Source organism: Aptenodytes forsteri, unplaced genomic scaffold (genome assembly GCF_000699145.1).
Source record: "Aptenodytes forsteri isolate BGI_AS27 unplaced genomic scaffold, ASM69914v1 Scaffold166, whole genome shotgun sequence".
Taxonomy (NCBI): domain Eukaryota; kingdom Metazoa; phylum Chordata; class Aves; order Sphenisciformes; family Spheniscidae; genus Aptenodytes; species Aptenodytes forsteri.
This window is the reverse complement of record NW_008796110.1, coordinates 10956107-10970212: the sequence shown is the minus strand read 5'-3', so window position 1 is coordinate 10970212 and position 14106 is coordinate 10956107. Positions and strand designations below refer to the sequence as shown.

The following is a 14106-nucleotide window of genomic DNA, read 5'->3' as shown; positions in this document are numbered from 1 at the left end:
GGTTATTACTTTACACATAATCTCATTTGCCATCCCATTTTTCCATTTATCTGCTTTGTTTGTGTCTGTCTGTGACCTATGTCCTCTAGACATGATCTACCTGAACAACAAGTCTCCTTTACAAATGTTGCTCTTTGTTGCAATATTAGTGACTCGAAGCAATGACTTATTCCACTAATGCTATGAAGAACATATTGCCAACCATATGATGAAAGAAACATTGTAATGGGCTACAGCCAGGGTGCAATCAAATAGTCTGGAGAAAGAGCATCGTTCAGTTCGAAAGGCAAAATTGTAACTTTCACCCCCTTCTAACAACAACAACAACAACAGTACCAGAAAACTATGAGGTCTTTACCAAACCTACAGGAGAGACTTTTATTGTGTGTTCCATAAAAAATACAGAACATCTCACTGATAATGCTGCAAAATCTGTTAAGTATGTCTGGAGTGGCTAACTGGTACAGAATGTGTTGCCCATCTAGTCACTGGAGAGCAGTCTCAATTTACACTTCAATTTGCGTAACGAATACTGGTTTGAAGTATTATTACTTGTAATCCCAAACACATGCATTATCCTTTTTCCTATATGGAAACATATAACTTGTTATAACTTCCAACATGTAACTTTTACCCCTACCCTCTATACAGTGCTTTATTGCTTCTCAAGATTACAAATTCCCAGTATGGGATTTTAGTTAGCTTGTGCAAAGCCCTACCTGCTCCTCAAATTTTGCCAGTAGTTTCTCAAGACAGTATGAAAGAAGAAAATGGTATATGTAAACAACAGTCAAAAGAAAACAGAAAACTTGGAACTATAAGCCAGGTTCTTCTTACAAATGCAATTCAATATAGCATTACATAGACTGATGTACGGTAAGCATAATTTTCTGCACAAAGTAATAAAAGTAACTGATTAAAACTAGTCCTCAAAATGCAATTCAAGGAATACGTAAGAGTTAAAATAAGCATATACGTAAGACACAAAATCAATTCCCTACAGCACTCAGAATAAAAAGTTAGTTAACCGAAATTAGTTGTCATTTTCTGAAAGGGAATTTATAGTATGCCTTATGAATGCATGCAACATTAGCCTAATGCAACATTAGCTTAATTATTTTCAGCAAGAATACTTTCTAACAGAAAATAATACCATCAATATTATGGTAGGGCTAAAGGTATACTGCATGCCTGTATACTGTAAACGGATACTCCCTATTTCAAGCAAGGCTGACAAGTCTACTACCATTTAAACAACAAAAACCCACCCAGCACAGGTAAGGCTTTTAAATTTAAAACAAAACATAAAGCAGTTCTCCCATGCAATGACTGAAACTTAGACCTGACCTTCTTATTGCCATAGAGAGATGCTACACAACCTTTCAATTCCCTTCTTAGTTCTAGGCTTCCACACCACAAAGAAGCCTGCGGGAATCCCTACTGTTTCAATAAAATGTTGTGTAGGCATAGCATCTCCCTTCAACACTGCAGAATTAGGTCAACAGAAAGTCATCTGTTGATCAGTAAATTTAATTTTTCATTTAATCTATGGGTAGTATAATAATTGCCTGGCTTCTGTCCATTGCACGGGAGTAGAGTGCTTTACCTCCCTCATGTGTTACATGTAGCTGCAAAGAATAACAGCATTTTAATTAAAGGCATTTAAAATACTTTCACATGAGGTAACTCTGATTTTCACAAGACTTCTTTTAGTTAGGCAGGGGAGGAAAAGAGGAAAGGCAGACAAAAATCTTTTCTAAAAAAACAGGAACTCCAGATATGATATCTGAGAAGAAAAACTCGTGATATTCATTTGATAAAGACATTTATTCCTAAAAACATGCAAAAGCAGAGAGAAGTGGTGCTTGGAAGCCTCTCTCTCCACTTCAGCAAAGAAGTAAGATGCTTAAAACGCAGGCAGCACAGGTATTCCCACTATAATGTCTAGAAAAAACTCTTTCAAGCTCATAGAACACATTAATCATGTTCCTAAAGGAACCTGTCATTGCTTATCCAAAGACGCTTTTTACCATTTTACATTTGCTCTCAGAGAAGACTGTTTCAGTTCTTTTACTAGTAGTGCCAGCTTACACTGTTTGGGAAACTATGACATTAGTTTGCTAAAAATTATAAACAATGGAACTATCAATACAAATACAGATGAATAAAACTAAGTAATAAAACTTGTAATAAGTTTTAATAATTTCTTCCAGTGACTTTTCCCGAATAGCCATTAATGCATTTGTATATATATCTATGGACAAATTTCACTGGCAACTCTGACAGAGCAGATATTTTTTCATTGCAATCCTTACAACTCATGTCCCTTTTCAAAGAAAGGGGCAATGGGCAAACCCCCTCCATATAGCAGCTAAGATTAAAAATCCCTACTACAGCACATTATTTCATTTCTCACCACGTCTCCTATAAGAAAAAAGGCACAGCAGGTGGCCAGTAAAATTTGTAGCAGATCCATAATGAGTCAAATCAAGCAGAGTTGGCAAGCATACAGGAATATAATCAGACATCAGTGCACTAAAGCTTACTTTACTCCCCAGAAACAGAAATCATTATGTTAAAGGCTTTCAATGCTTTGGGAAATATGGAAACAGCTATTCCAAAAGAATGAGAATATATGCTAATCCTTTCTAGTTGTTTTAAGAATTTCCTTACCAGTGAAACAATAACAAAACCGAAGGCTCTCTCACACATTACACTAATTATTTTTCACCTGATCATTTTTTACTTACTTGAGCATTTTTTCCCAGATATCACTGTCATAAAAGGCGTGGCTCCAACCCATTTTGACTGTTCCAACAATGACATTCTGCTTAAAAACGTCTGATCCTAATTTGCGATACAGTTCTTCACAATCATCCAGAGGGATATGGAACAACCCCAACATAAAAGCTAATATAGCTCCTGAAAAAGAAATATTTTGAAATGTAAATATAGCCTGGAGTAAGATTATAAAGATGGATTACCATTTAATGTATTTCATAGGTTAGCAGAATATCTATCTTGAAAAGGGAAGATCAATTGACATTTGTATCACTAAATTCCTAAAAGTGATTAGGAATTTAGGAATTAGGAATTCCTAAAATTTAGATCACTAAAAGATCACAAACTATGTTTTAAAGGACATATGCAAGATAGGAAGAGTCTACTTTCAAAAACAGAACTATGAGAAGTTGACACATGGCATTATTTCATTTCGCAGATTTCATCCCTGCAAACATGTACATGGCAGAAAGCAAATTAAATCTACTGCTTTATTTGGAAAGGGAAATGAGTAAGAGAAATCTATGCTGTGGTACTAAAAATATATTTGGAGCATTACTTGCTCTCTGGCAAACTCTGAGTCAGTAAAGGAAAATTCTAGGAAAATTCTGTAAAAAAGAAGGGAGTTTTGACTAGTTTGGGATACATTTGGTTGCAATCATTTATAATTAGCCATTCATACATACTGCCATCTAGTGTGTACCTAAAAAAATTATGACCTACCCTTGTAGGAACAAAACAACAGTATCCAGAAAGCATGGTTGCAGAATACCATTAAAAAGACTGTGGAAAAACACAATGCATCACTACAGTTCTTAGATACATTAAACTGAAAGTGACATATACAACCTTTAAATCTAATTGTGCAATACTGTGAGGACATGTAATTAAGCATTATGAATAATTAGGACACATGATTTTTCCAATTTGGAAATGAATCCAATAGGTTTGAATAAAATTAATTTAAAAAGGAGTAAATTCTTGAAATAGAGTAAGAATAAAACACATGCAGAAAGAGCTACATAAATAAAGTTACAGATGGCTTTAAAGGAAACATGACTTCCAAGCTTCTTTTGCTCTCACATATCATCCCACCACCATGATAGCTGAGTGTCAGTGGACTTGATGGTCTCAATTTTTTTAAAAAGTAGCACACATGCTCAATATAACCTGGGCCTACTGGACGCATCAAAGTTTCATCAAGAGAAACTTACTCAACTGCCAAATCACCAAATGCCTGTATTCAACACAGACTAAACATCTAGCAGCAGAGAAAGACCATTTTCCTGAATCAGGCAAATCCTTTGCTACCTTCTTTTCCTCTTAACTCTCCAGCACCAATTCTATAATATCATGCGTTTGCTACTTTGATGAACAGTTTCAAAGCCAAAGAGCCAAAATTCATACCAAATGCACACTCATTTTCACTTCACCCCCTGAGAAACAGCACCAAAAACTGCAGTAAACATGAGCACACAAGTGGCAGCAGATAATATCAGAGTGAAGGTACATGTTAAAAGGCTTTGCTGAAACCCGCTGGATGCTAACAAGACACTCACAGGAGAGTAAGGTCAAAATCAAAGATATAGTTCAGGCTCTATCAGATAGTCCAGTGAAAAAAGTTTCTGACGCTTCCATCACATCCTGCTCTGTATCACAGACTCCTACACTCCAGCCACCATCTCAGCCTTGACAGCCAACACTTCAGGGGGGAAAAAATACTAAAATAAAACCTGGGAGGCTAAGGAGCATATCTTGAAGAACACAGGGATACAGTTGGCTAATAAGACACACGATAGGCAAGAATATAACCTGAAAAACAAAAGTATTCCTTCCTTATTCAGTACTAGTAAGACTTCAGCTGAAGTGCTATATCTGCATCTGAATTACATTCTTCAAAAAAGATGTGGACCAACTGACAAAAAGAAAAACCACACAAAAAAATCCCCAAAAAACAATCACAGGTCAAGGAAATCAGTCTGTAAGGAAAGCCTGAGTAAACAGGCTATGACAAAAGCCTTTAAATGCACAGAAGGCTGCTTCAAAGAGAAAAGAAAGAATCTGTTATCCATGTCTCTGGGGAGTCAGGACAAGAGGAAGCAAATCTGAACTGCACAGGAAGATCCACATTAGACATTTGGATTTTTTTTCCCCAAATGTAAAGACAGTGGAGCACTAGCACAGATTTTCTGAAGAGGTCTGACATGATTCAAAATCTTAGAAAATTGTCAATAGTGAAACACACACAGCTGATCCTTCCCTTGGGAAGTGAGATCACCTCCTAAGGATGCTTCCAGCTCTATAATAATATCTTTGATATATTGGGAGACCGCATGAGCAGCAAGAAGAACATACAAGCCACATCCACAGCATACCTGCACATAAGTTATCCTCAGTGGGTTAAGTGCTCTGTGCATCTGTAAAAGCATGTCATACTCTGGAGAACAGTGAAAATCACCCTCACTTACAGAATTCCCAGCAGCTTAGTTCATGGGGCAATGGCACTTCCTCTTCTCAATTGCCCTGTTTTCATCTCTGGATTTTTGCACAGAACAGGCACAAACTCAGTATACAATTTACATTAACTTGGTTCCCCATAAAAAAAAAAGTTCAGTGGCTACCACTGTGTTGCACGTGCTTGCAGATTTTCTAGTGCTTCTATGCCCAGATACTGTGCTTAGCAACAGGCAGGTGACCTAAGTATGCAGGGCCCATTACAGCATCATTACAGTGTGATCTTCCTCTGTGACTGCCTGCATTTACACCCTGTGACCACCAGTGAAGAGAAGTACAGGGAAGCTAACTACAAAGACAGACTCTGTGATGCTGAATTCACAGCAAACTGATTATTTCTAAACCTCAAAAGCAAAACAGCTAAATGATATTAAGAGATATGAAAAGCACAGCAGAAAAAAAAAAAAAGAGAACTGTAATGCACAAGAGGCATCCTTCCTGTCATTTAATACATCACTCTTACAAACCACAATTCATCCGGCTGCAAGCTTCTGCAAATCCTATTGGCATATGTAGGGTCAACACAAACTGAAATGGTAAAGTACACTGCTAGCACATGCTGACAGTTATGTACAACCTCTCCCAGCCATTTCTTGTCACCTATTATTGCAAGCTGGACTACTGCAGACAAAAGCTTGAGAGTGTAAGCAAAGCTTAAAAGAACACGTTAAGTACTTAGTAGCAGTTACAGAACCCAAAATCGGGTGAAGAATTGTTAGTTCTGATCAGAGTAGCGGGATCGAATTGAGAACACCAGGCCCCTCTATCAAAGATAAAATATCTTTATTATGATTGAAGGAGACATTAGGGAAGTGTTTTGTAGTGAAACTACCTTCCAAAAAAACAACCACTTACTGCTCAATTAACTAACAAAGGATTTTTTTCAAAGATTATTAAAAATGTAAAGCAGGAAACTATACTGTGCCTACAAACAAATCCTGTCTAGTAGACCTAAACATTCTCTTCTTCTCTACTATTTTGAGTCTATTAAGCAAATCTCTGGAAACACGAACATTGTATCTACTCGTGGTGATCTTCATTTAATATTATTTCTGAATTAAACTGTATGGAAGATAAGTATAGTGCAAAAAAAATTGAAGAATGTGGGTTTCTAAAGGAAACTGAGCTACTGAACTACAGCGTACCTCTTATGTTAGAAATCAGCATTACGCTGCTACTGGTCTAGCATGATTTCTGAAAGAGATGACTGTCTTTTAAAAAGAAACTCATGCTTTAGAGTTTCCTACTTCCTAGGGAGGAGTAACTTACCATTGCATCACAAGAGTACTTAAGGCTGGGAGGGACCTCTAAAGGTCATCTAGTCCAACCTCCTGTTCAAACAGGTTCAGTTAGAACAGGTTACTCAGGACATGTTCAGCCGAGTTTTGAGTCTCTCCAAGGATAGAGATTCCACAGTCTGTGCAGGCAACTCCTTCCAGTGTCTGACCATCCTTGCAAGGAAAACATGATTCCTTACACCTAATTGTAACTTCCCATATTCCAACTTGGCTGTTAGCTTTTCTCCTATCACTGTGCACCTTCAAGAAGAGTCTAGCTCCATCTTCTCTGTATTTTCCCATTAGTTGAAACAGCAATAAGGCCTCTCTTCTTAAGGCTGAATAAACCCAGTTCTTGCTGGGTTTTAAACTCTCTCCCTGTATGTCATGACCTCCAGTCCCTGACCATCTACTTGGCCCTCTGCCAGACTCACTCAGTATGTACAAGAATGTACCCAACAGATTAAGGGTTTACTGAGGAGCCCAAAACTAGGCATACAGTGGCCAAACAGAGACCCTTAATCTGTTGGGTATGTTCTTGTGCATACAGCCAATACGTAGTCAGCTTTCTTTGCTGACAGGGTACACTAATGATTCATGTTTAACTTATTCCAACAAGACTGGGTCTTTTTCTGCAAAGCTGGTTTCTAGGCATTCAGCCCACCTCAGACGGAGGGCTTGGTACGTGGCTTTATTGAACCTTAGGTTGTTCCTGTCAAGCCATTTCTCCAGCCTGTACAGGCCAATCTGAACAGAGGGCATCACTGTACTGACCGCTTCCTCTAATTTAGTATCATCCAAAATCTTGCTACCAGCACACTCTGTCCTGCTGTGCAGGTCGTTAATAAAGACAGAAAACACTATTGGCCCAGTATCAGTCCCTGAGGGACGTTACCTTAGTCATCTGTAAAGCCCCATAAACATCTAAGGTATTTGTATCTGTGTGCAAAATGAAGGTTTCACATTCGTTGGAAAAAATCATAAATCAGTTTGAAGTTACAAGTGTATCATGAATCATGGATCTTCTTATTCAGAAGAAAAAAAGAAAGACTTTAGAAATCACACCTGTACTTTCCCAATTTACACTCAAAGTCAGAAACTGGCAAGTTCTGCAAAATCTACATTTATTCTCAGATGTTCTTTTACTATATTCATAGCAAAATTCCAACTTGTGGCTTAACAGTTACCTGTGCTTACACCACAAATGTAGTCAAAAAGTTGATGAACCTGCTTTCCAGTTAGTTCTTCTAGTTTCCGTAGAGTCTGAAGTGCAACTAACCCCCTGAAACACAAAAAAAACCCTTCACATACAATGGTAGTTTTATCTTAATAGCTTTAATTAAGCCCACCTTTGCTTAATTATAACTAATTATAACTGAGTAACTACAACAGTAAGAATCCTGAATATTTCAGGGAATGAAAGAGTAGCAGAACACAATTATAATGGAATGATGAATACTAAATATAAATGACATACTCAGGCATACCAAGAATAGTACTCAACAGCTACAGCCATACTGATTTGTAGCAAAGGCTCAGGGATGATCATCTTCTGTGGATGTAAACTCAGGATAGATTTTAGCTGCATCCACAACACACAGCACTTAAAGTTTGGTCTTAACAGGGCTATATAATGTGCGTTAGGACACAGTATTTTTCTGTCTGTGGGTTTTTTGCCTCAATACGATGTGTCAGAAATAATGGGAGAGATGCATTCCAGACCATCAGACTTGTGCTCCTATAGCACGAAACAGAGTATCTGGCACGCAAAGGTGCTAATTCTGCTGAGCTAAAGCTAGAGAACTGTGTATGGCAAAAGGAGCACCAAGCCAAGTACCATCCTGCCAACACGTTCTGCTGAGAATGGCACCTCCTGCATGCTGCCCCCAAATCTGTCCTGGCATGTGCTGAAGAGCACTAGTCAACCCAGTCCAAAACTATAACCAGCTGAACACCACCAATTAAGTGACACAACAGCCCGTAGTCAGTACTCAGGCTCCCTCTGGGCTTGTTTCACTTGGTGCTATAGATGCAGATACCACGTTCTAAAGATAAGGTGTCTTCTAATGTCACTCCCCTAGAAATCTAACAGAAAAATTAACACACTTTATTTATACATATAGCATCCTTCTTTCTACTTTGTAAAATCTTTATGGTTTACAATGAACTTTTGGAAACACAAATGTTGAAGTTGTGACATACACTTACTCCTTATTGAAGACAACTGATTTTGATGCAAGTAAAGAAATACTATGGGGAAACAAAAAGTTCGTGAAACTGTATTTCTGCAATGACTTCATACTTCACTTTCTACCAATAAAAATTTGTGAATCAGTATTTGCCAACAAGATTTCTTCAAATATGCCTGAAAACACAGCTTTTAGTAAACATCAGACTTCAAATTTAATGAACATGCTTCTGCTACTACTCTTTACAAATTGTGGTAGATGCATAAATTCATGCAGAACTAGAGCACATATAACTAAGGACATGTGGTGCATAAATTAAAAGAAGAAAGTGTTCGTTGTAGAAGAAATATAAATCAACAGCTTGGCTAGAGAAGCTTTCACCACTAGCCTATTCATTCTTTCATATGAGACCAGTCCTGCTAAGGCAGGTCACCCTCCAGACAAGTACAAGAACTTTTTTCGTATTACTAAGTCAACACAATCATAAGAGTATAAATTTACTTCTGGCATTTCACACTAATTTTGTATTTCTGAGATTAGACTTGTGAGCAGACTAACTCAAATAACCATTTAATTTACTTCCAAAAGGAGAAAGAGCCAATCCAAGCACTTAAGTGTGTAGCCAACTTTAAATGGGTAAGTAATTTCAGTGTCATAGGACTACTAATGCATGGAAATTTAAGCACAAATGCATACAAAAATAATACCCATCACCTGGACAGTCAAATGTAACAGAACTGTAAATCATAAATTGCATCTTTGGGCACAAACTTATCAAAGAGAATTTGAAATTTTATTTCCAGTTACAGTATGAAAAAGGCTAAGTATATAAAAAACCAGAGGTTTTACCTTGTTCCTCCTCCATCAATAGTGAGGACTCGAATGCCCCAGCCTTTCACAGGGTCTGTATATCCAAGTATAGCTAAAGTCTCTCTAACAGCAGCCTGAAGACTTTCGTCATTTGCCTGTCTCAGACGCAGTAGGCATGGGATTAATTTTTCCTATTGATAAATACAGAGATATTTCATTCTAAAAGTATGTTTATACCAAAAGAATCCATGCTTAAATTTACTAGTTTGGCATTTAAGTATAAAAGTAATATATTAGTTAAACTCAGAAGAAAGCTTCTTTAAATCTGTATTTACCCATCTCTCTTTCTAACAAGGGAAAGAAAGGACTCCAATATTATGCCGTATGCGCCTCTGCTATAGTGACTACCTATCAGAATTAAACAATCAAGGTGAAATGTAAATCTTTCGAATAGCTAGAAAAGCTGTATTTACCAGCAGTTTAGTTTTATTGACTTTAATGTCACATTGGCCAAGCATAAGCTCAAGTATGGAGCACACCAAGTATAGCTAAAAGCCCAGATTTTGCTGAATAAGTATCACACTGCTTCAAAACAGGAAATGCCTTCTAAGTACACTAATATTAAAACAAAACAAAAATTAAAATTCTTCCTTACACTGAGTAATTTTTAAATGTACAATTGTTATCACAAAGATATACAGTATTATAATCAAAATGGGAGTAGTGAATGTACTCTTTCATAATAAAGTAATTCACATCTCTTCACGTGGATGCCCGACCTGTACCCTGCTCGGATGATTCATCTAGCCTGCACTCCATTCCCAAAGATCTCTTTTCCAGCAATTCTACAATCTATGTCACACATCTGTCACATCTTGTGGAAAAAGGCATGACAAATGCTGTGACTTGGCTAGTACTGCTAGAATAGTCTACCACCCACCTCCTGTCCTCTCACTGCAGGAAAGAGAATGAGTAGGACTAGATTACATGAACTTATTTGATGGTTATACTCCACTCTTGTCATCTCTCTTCGAAGGAAGCATGCAAACAAGCATAAAAACTGTTGTGCATATGCAGATCAACTGTACCGTACATTCCCATCTGGTCAATTGCAACAGAGGACACAGTGTATGACCTTCGTCTACCACTAGAATAAGCTATACTATCTATCCACATGATGATGCTGTATGCTTCTAAATTAAACATTGCAACCTTAAGAGCCTTTAGCTAAACTACTGACAGTTTGCATACGAATCTGCTTGAACCAGCTAAAAAATAGCTATAAGAAAAAAAAGAGACATTCACATTGTAATGTTTACAAACAGAAAATACAACTAGCCCACAAAAGCACAGAAGAAAGTTTTATGTTATTCTATGTCAATTGTCTGTCAGATATTTATTTTTTGTCTAAGCATAAAAGACTATTTGCACCTTAATTGCAACTCCTCTGCTCTCTGGAAATTCTAGAAGATGATAGGTCAGTTCTTCAACCCTGCTGATACAGACTCTTCGATTAGAGGATCTTCGTAGGGCTTGAACTAAAGCTCGAGTCCTGTTATCAATACTCACTCTTGCAATAATCTAAAAAAAGATAAAGTTATACAAATAACATAAAACTACTCTAAGAAATGTGTAAAATTTGGCAAGATTAATTCCAAACTGTTATTTTAAGATTTCTCAGAAGTAACGGACAGCATGTTCTACTAGAGATCTGCTACAGGCTCCAAGTAAGCATTGCTTAAACGTAAACAGGCAACCTTCTGACTCTTTGTTTACTAGAAAAATAAAGGCAGCTCACAGCAACAATACACCAAACAAACATGTCAGCATGTACTCACGTGTATTTTCAGGGCAACTCTGAAATCATAGCATTTGGACCATGGAGGAGTGTAAGCTTACTCTAACTACAACAACAAAAAAAGCAACTAGATCTATCTATCTGTATTTATGTACTCTCTCTCTACATATATATGAGCTAAATATATGTATCTACTACACACACACGTATGTGTATATACACTTACATATAAACTTATATATACATATATGTACTTATATAAAGAGTATATACACATTTTTATATAGTGTGTATATATATATTTTTATATATACATAGTATATATTCTTATTTATAAGTATGTATATGTAAGTTTACATATAACTTACATATACTACATATATATATATTTATATGGTTTTTATAGGTGTATATACATATATACTTATTTATGGAAGTACATATGTACTTATATGTATGTACACATATAAATAAATGTATGTGTAAATACACATGTACTTGTATGTAAGTACATACATAGGTATATATTTATTTATGTAAGTATATATGTGTATATATACATAAGTACATATAGGTATATACACGTGTATATATACACTTGTATAAAATATACATACACATAGAAATAATATATGAAGAAATAACACTAAATGAAGACTTGCCTTTTCTCTCTGAAGAGACAGATGCTTTTCCCTCTCTTCTGCAGTCTTAGCCTCTTTTCCTTTGTCCTCCTCACCTTTCTCAGAGCCTTCTTGTTCTGGCTGTTTACTCTTTTCTTGTGAAACAACTTTTGTGTCGGATCTTAACTTGGGAACCAACCCACCAATGTAACTGTCTACAAAAGCTTGTACACTGTTACTGGGATATGAAAGAAAGTTTGCAATACTTTTTTTAGTGGAAACTGGAAGAGCAGTATCTGTCTTTTCAGCACCCACAGTCTCTGCTTCAGGAGCTAAAGTAGCTGCTGAATCCACTGTCTTTTCTTCACTCATTACAGTATTTTCTGATGAATCAAGCTTATTCCTCTCTTCGCTTTTAGAGTCCTGTAATAAAGCATTCCTTTTTTTCTCTTGATCCATAACAGAATTATAATTAAAGTACCCGTTGATATGATCAGCTACGAAGTTGTAAGTCTCTCCAAAATTTGTAGAAAAGCAGCTTATATGAAAAAGGTGGCTTTTAGTAGACGCTGAATCTTCTGGACTATCTTGATAAGTGCCACTTGAACTTACTAACATAGACTCCGAGTTTTCATTTGCACAAGTGGATTTCCTTGCAGCTGGGCCTCTGTTGCAATCCCAAGTTCTGGCATCTGTGACTTGTTTATCATTTTCTAGATTTGCATTGATGTTATTTGCATCTGCGTTACTTTTATTTGCTTTTCCCAGAGTACCTGAGTGCGACTTTAATCGAGCTATCCGTGAAACCAGCTCACTGTGAGTGCCAGACACTGCCTTTGAAACAGATTCTATAGTACTCTTAATTCGTGACATGCGATTGTTCACTTTTGCAAGTCCTTTGGAAGAAGAAGTTAAAAGTTTAGAGACTCTGTAGTATAAAAAGTCATGGCTGTAAATGTATTTGTTATACCAAAATGTTCTGCTTCTGGCCCATTTACACCGAGGCTCACTTGTATGAAAAACTCTGAGGTGAATGGCATGATTTATTCCCCAGCAGACTTTAGGTCTATACAAATACAGGTATTTGTTTCCTCGCTTCCACCAAAGACTTTTTGGGTTAATCACAAAGAACAAATATGCGTCTAAAGATAAATGAACTGTCATTACTTATAAATAATTACACCTTTTCTATGTTGCTTGTCTACTTCATTCCTGAAAATATATTTCAATAAATAAGTCTCGTATCACGGTGTTATCTGAAAAAAGGAAAAAAAACAACAATGGAAGCCCAAAACCAGTAACAAGTTAAACTAAAATCACAGAGTTGCTTAAAGCAGATGCAGCTTATTTATTCTTTCAGTACAGACAGATAAATATAAATTCAAATCAAATAATCTCATGGGGTATCTACTGCTCAAGACATTTGGCAGCGTCATCCCAACATTTTAATTTCAACACGTTATTCCTTAAAGGCCAGTTTAAGTCCATCTTAAACCATATGCAAGACTTGTCAAAAGCAGTTAGTGACATATAGAAAACTGCTTGCCGGTCTTGCCAATAAAGAGAAATTTGTATCTCTTCAGCAAACTATCTCGTGCAGAGACCAAATTTCAAACGAAGCTGTCATTATATTACCACCCCTTTGCAGAATTCCTCCCAGGGGAGAAAGGACACCAATTCTTTGAGCAAAACTTCAGTATAAAGCCACAAGTTCAACGAAATGTTCCTATCCTAAGAGCTAAGGGCAGTATATATGCCTTACTCTACAAGAAAAACGTAGACGTTTCTAAGGTGGATCAAAGTTTTACACAGTATACAAGAGCTGCGCTGAAACCGCAGGCGCAAATCCATCACTTGCCTAAATGGCAAGCTGAGACTTCTCTGGCTCCGTTGACAAGTGCCAGAGGAGGCCAGGCAGGCTAACACCCGCCAAGGTAACAGCAGAGGCGGCACGGCCGCAGGCAGGAGCGTCGTTACTTACTTACAGCTTCCTCAGCAGCTGCCTGCACCTACGCCGCGCCCGCCCCACGCCTGCCAACCCTCCGGCGCGGTCACCGACGCCGCCGTGCAGCCGGGCTCCAGGCCACGGCGGCGGGCGGGGTGATATATAGGCGCAC

General features: G+C 37.3%; 1 protein-coding gene across 3 annotated transcripts in view; it reads right to left on the bottom strand.

The window, feature by feature from the left end:
* The window catches only part of PNPLA8 (patatin like phospholipase domain containing 8), a 41889-nt gene extending 27896 nt beyond the window's left edge, over nucleotides 1-13993 (bottom strand). The window contains exons 1-6 of one of the 3 annotated variants that reach the window (XM_009286844.2): nucleotides 13975-13993; nucleotides 12032-13245; nucleotides 11003-11152; nucleotides 9611-9762; nucleotides 7760-7854; nucleotides 2751-2922 (exon numbers count right to left, since the gene is read on the bottom strand). In XM_009286844.2, coding sequence (XP_009285119.1) covers nucleotides 2751-2922; nucleotides 7760-7854; nucleotides 9611-9762; nucleotides 11003-11152; nucleotides 12032-13153 — 1691 coding nt within the window. In that variant the 5' untranslated portion in view covers nucleotides 13154-13245; nucleotides 13975-13993. Of the gene's footprint in view, nucleotides 1-2750; nucleotides 2923-7759; nucleotides 7855-9610; nucleotides 9763-11002; nucleotides 11153-12031; nucleotides 13273-13974 lie in introns of those variants that run through there. The other 2 variants (XM_019474054.1, XM_019474055.1) reach the window with 2 other exon arrangements.
* Between the last annotated feature and the right edge of the window lie 113 nt (nucleotides 13994-14106).